Source organism: Panulirus ornatus, chromosome 32 (assembly GCF_036320965.1).
Source record: "Panulirus ornatus isolate Po-2019 chromosome 32, ASM3632096v1, whole genome shotgun sequence".
Classification (NCBI taxonomy): Eukaryota; Metazoa; Arthropoda; class Malacostraca; order Decapoda; family Palinuridae; genus Panulirus; species Panulirus ornatus.
In genome coordinates this window covers 27,875,781-27,887,074 of record NC_092255.1, presented here as the reverse complement: position 1 = coordinate 27,887,074, position 11,294 = coordinate 27,875,781, and the positions used below count along the sequence as shown (strand labels likewise).

Here is an 11,294-nt window from a genome sequence, read left to right as displayed (position 1 = left end):
CTGGAAAGTTTAAGAAAATATTACAGGGATTTGTAGATCACTGAATTGCAATATTAATAAACATTTATATAAAAAATATTTTTACTATTCAAATTTCAACTTTGCAAATTTACAAACAGGTATTTTGTTAATGTTGTACTACTGGATTAAGTGTATGGATTCTTTTTTGTTTATGGTAGGCCTAAATGAAAATTTGACATTTTCAAGTATTGCAAATAAATTAAACTGAGAATAGAACCACTTTGTATTATGAGTGATTTTTAGTCTCACATAGGCACCTGACAATCAAGTGATGACATGAATGAATCACCAACAGTGCCTTAAAATATATACCCATATGCTAATTGGATTACATGTTGGATTATATGTTTCATATAAATTTTTTGGACTACTTCAGTGTAATGAAAATAGTATCTGTTCTTAAAAGAAATCAAGCATACATTTGACATCTATGTGATCTATAGCAGTGTATTACATATATATTTTAGTCTACTGTGTAAATAAGTAACGGCTTCTAAGTGACTGGTGAATGGATTTGGTAGTTCAATAAACCAAAGAAAATACAATATCTAGTTACAGGAAGATTTCTAAGCTGAATGGAATTTAGTGACAAATATACATAATAGTTGAAGTTGAATCAATTATTCTTTGCTCTTTATTGTTTATGATAAACATAAAGGCTGATGTGAGTGAGACTAAAAGTAAATCATAAGAAGTGGGTGGTAGTCAGAGCTTATGCACTTGGAAGCAGGAGCAGTATGAAGAGGATAAGTGTTTTGGAAGGAGCTGAGTGGTTCGTCAGCAATTTTAATGCAAGGGATCGAGTATTAGTGGTGGGTGATTTGAACGCAAGAATGGGTTATGTCGCAGTTGAGAGTATAACTGAGAGACATGGTGTATCTGTTGTTAATAAACAGGGTAAACAGCTTTTGAAGATGTGTGCTGAAAAAGGTTTAGTGACTGGAAATATCTGGTTTAAAAAGGGACAACATACTGACACATGTTAGTGAGTTGGGATGGGGGGTCAGTGGGAATCACTGGGTTTTGGACTGACTGATAGGTGGGATAAGATGATATTTTCTGATGTAAATGTACTGAGAAGGACAGAGAGTGGCTTGTCTGACAACTTCTTGGAGGCAAGTGTGACAATTTTTTGTGACTTTAGGAAATGATATAAAATGGGTGGAAAGAAGGCGGTGAAAGAGAGAGAGCCTGGAAAAAAGGCCCGTTTGCATAGATAATATATACCAGATGCAACCAAAATCCAGTTCTATAAAGAAAAAGCCTGGTGATGGGAATGATGAAATGACTGCCAGAACAGTTGAATGTGGAAATCAAATAGGTTATCAATGTAACCTTTAGATTATGACTGTGATGTATGTCTTACTCTTCTAAGATGGAAAAAAAGGGGCATTTTTTTGACAATATTTTCATCTTAGTCTCAACCACCAATTTTGAATTTAGATGTATCCTCATTGTGAGAATGGAGAGGGTTCTTGTAACAGGACGTAAGATGGCTTTCACGAGCCCTACCTCCTGAGGCTGGAGCGATGAGAAATGGGAAATCCTTTAGTAAGATCAGCAGGAAAACTGGGAAGGAGGGTATGAAACTAGAGAGGATCTAAATCTTTCAAAGACCAAGAAGGATGACAAGTTGGAACTCAGGGTAACTGGAAATGGATGGAATGCTGATGTTATCCTCATTTCAGGACTGTTAAGATTAATCCCACACTCAGTGGAAAAGTGTTCTCTACATGCAAATTTGCAGATAGTTATACAGGTCTAACCTCTGTTATCAAGTAACACTGGAATCTGGCTTAAAACAGATTTGGAAAATTCTAGATTTTAGAAGGTTATACCTGTGAACATCATCTGACGTAAGCCTAATAGGACCAGCTGTGTTATATTACTGAAAAATTCACACAATTATACATATTCTATACAAATACAAAATAAGTGTGGAAAAATATGAAATTACTAGTGCACAAAAATTCAGGAAAGTACATACATACCTTCTTTTTTTCCGTGATGTCTTCAAAAACTGCTGACTAAAATTACATTCTAGGAGTTCAATTGTCGAGAGGATGTCTGGAGCAGATAAAGTGGAGGGTACTGGATTCTCATTACTCTATCTGATTGCATATAATCTTACTTGAATTTCTTTACTGTATCAGATCTGATTGATTTAAATACTTAGATATTTCCTTAATATATTCAGCTTGTGTTGTAAAGACATTCATGAGCTCTATTGCTTTAGTCCTGCTTTGAAATCAGTTTAGGGAGATACAGTTATTAAACTAGAAGCTCTCTTTTACCATCTCATCATCTTTTCACTGCCCTTGCCTTTCTCCTTTCAATGTAAGTTTCCATAATTTCTTTGTCACTAATGTGTTAAACTGAAGCATCTTCATTTACATCTTTTCACTCTTTTGGATTTTCAACTTTCAAATCTGCATTAATATTCTTGGTTGCAGAGTTGGTCTCAAGATGCCAGATAAATGAAATCTAGTTGTCACCCCTATCCTTGGAAATAATACCATCCTCTCACACCAAACTGGGCTCAATCTCATGTTATCAATTCTTCAAATCATTGAAAGCACACTGTCTTTGGTGCTCAAGTTAGTGACTATGACACAATCCTTTAAGCCGATCTTTTTTCTAAATCTTATAGTTGACTTCCCCAAATTGTGTCTACAAAGTCTGCATAAACTCTTAATCAGTAATAGCACTTTAGCAATTGTAAAACATTCTGATCTAGTTGGTGCTATGTTTACAGGCTTTAATATGTTGATTTTGCTGTGAAGCTAGAAGTCATTAAATGCTTGACTGCAACAGGGTAAAAGTATTTTATGATGAAGTTTGATGTGTTGTCAGGAGACCTATCACTAATGTACATTCAAACATTGCACCTTTTCTTAACCAATGTACTCCTAATCATCATTTCTCTTTCTGCACAAATTCTCATTTAAATCATAGATCCCATTCCCCCTATCAATCCCTGTCACCATGTCTTCCACCTTTGCATTAGATATCCTTTCTCCATATGATCCCTTGCATCACCACCAACAAAATATTCACTCAGTTCTCTCTAAAATACATTCTTCACTCCTCTTACTCACCACCCATTGTACATAACCTACTGACTTCCTTGGATTCTTTGATTCAATCCAACAACTCATTTCTTAACAGAAGTGACTCTTTCTTTCCTTTGCTTTTTCTACCTCATGAACTCTGAATTTTACCCTCTGAACATTCCCAAACCTCTCTTGTCCCTTACCTTTCATCTTTCTGTTCAGACACATTGTCCAGGTTTCTCTTACCAAACATATCACTACTATTCATCCTAGTCACAACCATGCACATTTCAACATACCTCCCTGGACTTTCAAGGAAAAATCCTCACACATATCTATATACAGGTACACCACCAATTTTTCGGCAACTGATGGCTCAGCGCCTCCTTTAGTCCAGACACAATTACGTGAGGGAACTTGAAATTACCACAGCCAGCAGACTGGTTTACTGGGTGGCCAAAGATGGTGTTGTGTGTAGTGCGCATTTGTTGGTGGTGATATCGCAATTCTGTGAGATTCTTAGCTTTATTTTGCTTAAATTCAACCCTGGCTATGGCTTCAAACATAAACACCAGTCCATATCGATTCAAGATAAAGTAGAACTGTCGAAAAAAATGGACCATGGTGTTTCAGTGCATAGGCTGTGTGGCATCTACAGTATTGGTTCATCAACTGTTAATGATATAAAGAAGCAAAGGGAGAAAATATTGAAATTCTATTCAGAGAGCAATTCCAAGAACCAAATGACGATTAGAAAAACTATGAAAGATGGTAAGAGTACTGAGCACGAGTGAGTGATGATGGAATGGTTTTGACACCATCTGAGTGATGGAGTGGACTTGTCAGGTAGCATGATAATGGACCAGGAGAAGTTGTTCCACAACAAACTTAAATTACAACATGAGCGTGACTATTGTGATGGATGGATTAAAGATTCAAGAAGCGTCATGGAATTTCCATGAATAAAATGTGCGGAGAAAAGCAGTCTGCAAACCACGAAGGAGCTGCCAAGTATGTGGACTAATATGCAAAACTCGTAGCTCACGAGCACCTCAGTCCTGAGCAGGTGTATAATGTATTTCATTTATTTTACATTTAATATTCAATTCAAATTTCTAGCAGTCCATGGTATACTTTAGACACATGGGAGGTGTAAAATTAGAGCGTTAGAGGTGTGTTGATGAATTATTATCATGTGACCAATGTTGGTCCGGCAAAATGGTTAATTCGGCAAGGCTTCGGAACCAAGAGTGCAAAAAAATGTAAGTGTACCTGTAGTTATGATAGAAGGGAAGGAGGGTTACCTTTCCCCTGCTCCTACCCAACAGTCACCCTCCTTAACACAAAAGAGATACACAAGTGGTCCTACTCCTCTATCTCCATGGACAACCATTCAGCAATTTCTATTCTACACTCTTGCCCTCCAATTATTAATACCTGTAAGCAGAATAAGCTTCCTCCAAACAATTTTTCAACCACCTCCAATCAACTTCTTAAATCCTTCTACCATGCTGAACCTTTCTTTTCACACTGTTTATACAGAGCCATATATCTCCATGGTAACTTCTCATATTGAGTTCTTTAACAGCCCACACACCAACTTGAACAGCTCTGATTGTTTTAAACTTTTTCTTTTAGATTCTTACTATTTTATAACTTTTACTAAATATGGAACCAAAACAGCAAAATACAACAGAAAAATTCAGAACAAAACTCTTGCATCTTTCTGGCTTTACATTGATAGCCTTGCTCTCCTTATATGGGAATATGTGAAGCCACTAGTGACACAACATAATGCAATGCCATTGCAATCATGTTTAACAACCCTATCAAGCTGACATGAGATGTAGTGTTCAGATTGAAATTCATCACTTCTTACTCAAACTTACTGTGTGCATTTTTCTAATACTTGGTATTTTCTAACAATTCAGCTATTTATAATGTAAACATCAGTCTTTCCTCGACAATACAGCCTTAACAAATTTTAACTGTGTACATTTAAATGGAAAAAATTAAGAGGATGTGTAATGTTTCAGATACCTGAGAATGGACAAGGCAGCATATGGAATAATGGAAGCAAAAGTGAGTCACTAGGTGAGGGGGCGAAGGTTCTGAGAGTGCTGAAGAATAAGTGGAAAGAAAGAATGTCATCTGGGAAGGTAAATGTTTATGTTTGAAGGTATAGTAGTCCTAACAATATTACATGGATGTGGGGCATGGGCTGTGTGGAAAAGGATGGATGTGTTGGAAATGAAATGTATGAGAGCATGTGGTGAGAGGCGGTTTGATCAAGTAATGAAAGGGTGAAAGAAATGTATGGTATTAAAAGTATCTGGTTGAGAGAACTGAGGTGGGTCTGTTGAATGAGTAAGGAAAGGTTTTAAATATAGATGTGTTAGAATTGGAGGGCACAAAGAGAAAAGGGAGGTCAAATTAGAGATGGAAGGATGTAGTGAAAAAGGTTTTGAGTGATCAGCTCCTGAACAAGCAGAAGGGTAAAGGGTGTGCAAGGGAGAGAATGAACTGAATGATGTGGTACATGTGGTATCAATGGACTGAACCATGGCACTTAAAGTGTCCAAAGTAAACCATGGAAAGGTCTGTGGGGCCTGGTTGCAGATAGGAAGCTGTGGTTTCAATACATTACACAAGACAGCTAGAAAATGTCTATGAATGGGTTTGGCCTTTCTATGTTAGTTCCTGGCACTACATTGCTACCATGGGAAATTGTCTTCAAGTATTAAAGAAATACATACTAATAAAAAACTACTTTCTGTTGGTCTATATCGGATGCTTGTTTGCATCTGGAACTCCCTCATGGAGTAGTCATGGCAATAAAGTCTTCGTAACTAGCCAACTTGCACGCATCTTTGCCTTTAGCACCTCACCCTTAACAGGACACTGGCAGAGGGCAACTTTAGCACTGTGGTTGCAAAAGCTCCTATCCAAGGTTCCTGATGACTACTACAGGTACACCACTGATTTTCAGCCAGATTAACCAGTTTGCCAGACCAATCGCGGTCACATAATAATTCATCAACACACCTCTAAACCCACTAATTATACATCTCCCATGTGTCTAATGTAAACCGTGGATCGCTAAAAATTTAAACTAAACAAATATTAAATGTGTGAGCATCCTAAGATGGTACGTCTGTCCTTAGATTGTTTGAATCCTGTGGGGTCTTCTTTGTCTTCTGCTGTTAGTGTTTTCCTAGGTGTGCATCGCCAGAATAATGCAGTTTCATCTGCAGTATAGACCTGCTCAGGACTGAGGTACTCAACAGATATGAGTTTCACAAATTCGTCCACATACTCGGCAACTCTTTCATAGTTTGCAGACCGCTTTTCTCAGCACACTTTATTCATGAAAATTCCATGACGCTTCTTGAATCTTTGAAGCCATCCTTAAATATAGTCACGCTCATGTTGCAATTTAAGTTCTTTATGGAACAACTTAGCCTGGTCCATTATCATGCTACCTGACAAGTCCACTCCATCACTTTGACGCTGTCGAAACCATTCCATCATCACTCAATCGTGGTCAGTACTCTCACCATCTTTCATAAATTTTCTAACTGTCATTTGCTTCTTGGAATCAGTCTGCATAGAATTTCAATATTTTCTCTGCTTCTTTATATCATAAACAGTTGATGAACCAATACTGTAGATGTCACACAGCTTCGGCACTGAAACACCACGGTCCATTTTTTTCAACAGTTCTACTTTTATCTTGGATCAACATGGACTGGTTTACATTTGACACTATGACTGACACTCTCATGTTTTAGAAGCCATAGCTAGGGTTAAATTTAAGCAAAATAAGCTAAAAATCTCACAGAATTGCAACATCAACACCAAGTGCTGTGCAAGGAATGTAAATAATTGCGCCCTACACACAATGCCATCTGTGGCTGCCCAGTAAACTAGTCTGGTGGCTGCGGTAATTTCAAGTTCTCACATAATTTTGTCCGGACTAAAGGAGGTGCAGAACCATCAGTTGCCGGAAATTCAGTGGTGTACCTGTACAACCTAATGTTCTTTCTTACCCACTACTTCTATCTACTGCTCCTACTATTTTGCCAAAAGGCTGGGCTAGCATCATAGTGCTGACCACATGGAAATCCAGAGTTAAGAAGAATGAGCTTTGCGAGTCAAGTGTTATATAAGACAAGAAAACTGTCTGTTTGTGGAAAGAATGCCAGTAATCCTTGTGTGAGTGATGCAGAAAGAAGACAACTAATACAGTCAGAAGAGTGAAACTTGACAAACGCTGAAGTGCTGGCTCACTACACAGCTAACACTAACCCCTCTGATACCCATATAGGTAATAATGGTAATTTACCTCCCTGGTCGTTGGCTGCCTACCAACTACTGCCTACTAAAGAATACAAATTGTGAACTCTAAAGAACATTCCACTGATTCCAACTTGTTACTTATCTTCAAATCACACATGATTCTTTAACATCTGATTGTGTCCATTAACTTAAAAATGATTGTACATGAGTGACGATTGCAAATCGTATGTACCCGATTAACACCCTTAAATTTCAACTTGAATATGTGCTGTCAGTGGACTGAACCAGGGAATGTGAAACATCTGGGGTAAACCATGGAAGGGTCAATGGGGCCTGGATGTGAACTGGGAGCTGTGGTTTCAGTGCATTACACGACAGCTAGAGACTGAGTGCGAACAAATGTGGCCTTTTTTGTCTGTTTTCCTGATGCTGCCTCATTGAAGCAGGGGGTAGTGATGCTGTTTCCTGTGGGGTGGGGTAGCACCAGGAATGGATGAAAGCAAGCAAGTATGAATATGTATATGTATATGTATATGTTGGTATGTATATGTATGTACATGTGCATTCATGTATATATATGGGTATACGAGTGAATGGGCTGTTTTTCGTCTGTTTCCTGGCGCTACCTTGCTGATGAGGGAAACAGCAATCACGAATAATAAAATAAATAATAATTATATCAATCTGGTAAGACATTACTCCTATACCTAACTGTGTCACATGTCAATTATATCAATCTGGTAAGACATTACCCCTATACCTAACTGTGTCACATGTTAAGTTTTTCTTGTAGCTATTCCATTACCCTCTTAACATTAAGGTGGGGAAGTAGATTAGAGAACAGGGTAGTGGAAAAAAAACCTTAAGAGGGGCTTGTTTTTCAAGCACAGGGAGAAATAGTGGAGTTTACATGAAACATATTGTTGGATAATACAGAGGATAAAATACTAGGTGTACATAGAGGAGCAATATAAATTTGCGTACTGTCTGACAAGCATAAAATACAGTACATAATGGCCAGCCAACAATAAACCAATCCAAAAAATGAAAGAAATGGGGGAAAAAATTGGAGAAAGTAAATTTCCTTTACTTAAAACATTTATTGTGTAGCATCTCACAAAATATAAACAAAAATATAAACAAGCTACATTCATCTTTTATACAGAATATTTAACAGTGTGGACTACCTCCAAGTTGAAAGTAAACTATTAAAAACTATCACATCAACAATCACACAAGGAAATAGCCACATCTATAATCTAATCGAGAGTAAACTTTTTATCTTACATTTGGACAATGATTACTGCTACATGCAGTGTTACATAAGTTTTACATCAATATTCTGTTACAAAACAAGTCCTGCAGTAACTGTACAGTTTGTAAACATGGATGTAATCCTTTGTACATGGCATTAAACTTTAAACCTATTTACATAAGTTGTGGTTCTGTCGAAGGAATGAAGTTTATGTACATTTCAACAATTTTATTTAAATTTAAATTAATGAACCTGCCCTTCTGGGATGTTTAATCTATCCTACAATAACCCATACTTAAGGCCCACTTTTTGTTAATATGCACACCAATGAAGTCACCTGATGTTAATGATGTCATCACCAATTCACTGCCCAGTTATCTGGTTTTCATAAAATCTAAATGATTGGGATTACTTAACACTTTCGTGTACAATGGGGTAAGCCCTTACATAACGTATATAACATAACCCATGATAATTCATTCGTTTGTGAAGTTGGTTTTGTCTTGTATATCCATTTTTTTTGCATCTATAAGTATGCAAGTTATAAAACTACTCAACAATTTCATATCAACCAAATGGTAAATCTTATACCATCACCATTAAAGCTAGAGTGTAAATATTTATGATACAGATCTGTTTTTTTTCTTTAAATAAATTTGTTCATTACTGCTCTATATCATACACACCAAAACATCATAGTTTTCTGTGTAATAACACAAATGTTTAAATATTTATAGTGGTTAATGCTGTGCAACAGCATGGCTAAGGGGCCTTGTCAATTAAGCCGTGTAATATGCTCAGATATTGCACAAGGAAGGCTGATGCATATTTCAAACCATGAAGCATATCTACTGCCCCAAAATTGGATTTCTAATGAATCTTTAAAGGTTTCTATGCTTATTCTGTCCAAATGATGCTGGTGCAAGTCTTTTAGGAGGACATATATTAAAACACCAATACACGAAAGTGTTAATTAATACCATTTATCTTGTCCACCACTAACATTCTGATAAGATTCATCTATTCAAGTTCTTAGTGTCAAGTCCTTGTACACTACTAAGCATTTTCTTGTCAAACCTGACCAGATATACCTACAGAGTTCCATTCACTTAATGTCTGAAACTCGTTTACCTAATAATGAATGGCCCTGTCCATGTAAATCAATCCCATCTTTGGTCACAAGTACAAATCCTCTTTGAAATCATCCAATTCATATCTAATAAAGTGTTGCCGCTTTTGGTAAATTTACAGCAATGTGTGCAAATGATGTTGTGGAGGCTGTATGTACCTAATCCACCCCATCAAATTGGGAATGGAGTAATGATGACTGAGATAGACAGTTAAAAGGAGACAAACAGATAAAAGAGACTGGCAGACAGATAGATCAATGAAGTATGACTGGAGACAGATAGATCAATGAAGTATATCAGTCTTATTTGTATGACTTGTACTATGACATGACTCTTTGCTTCAATCTAACTTAATTCTTTACCGATTTCTCCTGAGCATCTAGTTCTTGGTATCTATGAAACATCATCTTCTTAACACAATCCTTGTAACTATCTCCCACAACACTATAGGTGCTCCCTTGCAGACCTAAGCCAGCAGTAGCAACACGGCGTTCAGTTTCAATTATTGATGTGCGACCCTGGTTCGCTTTACCAAGACCTTGTCCATCAGTCCATCCCATCTTCTTCAGTAACTTGTTTCCAATATTGTCACTGCCAATACCTTGCTTTGTTGGTTCTTCGTACTTAGAGGCTGCAACCTCTTCCCGCGAGGCTATATAACGTTCCTACGGAAAAAAGGAAATTAAGTTACAGAATCACTTTCATCATTAAAAGCAGCTTGGAATTTTTAAATAAGATCCCACTCAATATGTAAAGCAGAAAAAAAAAACAAAAAAAAAAAAAAAAAAAAAAAATATATATATATATAATATATATATATATATCTTTCTCTCTTTCAAACTATTCGCCATTTCCCGCATTTGCGAGGTAGCGTTAAGAACAGAGGACTGGGCCTTAGAAAATCCTCACCTGGCCCCCTTCTCTGTTCCTTCTTTTGGAAAATTAAAAAAAAAATATATATATATATATCTTTCTTTTTCTTTTTTTCAAACTATTTGCCATTTCCCACGTTAGCAAGGTAGCATTAAGAACAGAGGACTGGGCCTTAGAAAATCCTCACCTGGCCCCCTTCTCTGTTCCTTCTTTTGGAAAATTAAAAAAAAAATATATATATATATATCTTTCTCTCTTTCAAACTATTCGCCATTTCCCGCATTTGCGAGGTAGCGTTAAGAACAGAGGACTGGGCCTTTGAGGGAATACCCTCACCTGGCCCAATTCTCTGTTCCTCCTTTTGGAAAAAAAAAAAATATATATATATATATCTTTCTCTCTTTCAAACTATTCGCCATTTCCCGCATTTGCGAGGTAGCGTTAAGAACAGAGGACTGGGCCTCTGAGGGAATATCCTCACCTGGCCCCCTTCTCTGTTCCTTCTTTTGGAAAATTAAAAAAAAAAATATATATATATATATCTTTCTCTCTTTCAAACTATTCGCCATTTCCCGCATTTGCGAGGTAGCGTTAAGAACAGAGGACTGGGCCTCTGAGGGAATATCCTCACCTGGCCCCCTTCTCTGTTCCTTCTTTTGGAAA

The 11,294-nt window shown here is 37.0% G+C and overlaps 1 protein-coding gene across 11 annotated transcripts in view; it reads right to left on the bottom strand.

Moving 5' to 3' along the window:
- The window catches only part of LOC139759257 (RNA-binding protein 5-like), a 74,241-nt gene that overhangs the window by 136 nt on the left and 62,811 nt on the right, over positions 1-11,294 (bottom strand). For 10 of the 11 annotated variants that reach the window (XM_071681395.1, XM_071681392.1, XM_071681389.1 and 7 more), the window contains one exon: positions 8,454-10,423. The exons of the other annotated variant lie outside the window; for it this stretch is intronic. In XM_071681395.1, coding sequence (XP_071537496.1) covers positions 10,109-10,423 — 315 coding nt within the window. In that variant the 3' untranslated portion in view covers positions 8,454-10,108. Of the gene's footprint in view, positions 1-8,453; positions 10,424-11,294 lie in introns of those variants that run through there. 11 annotated transcript variants of the gene reach the window in all.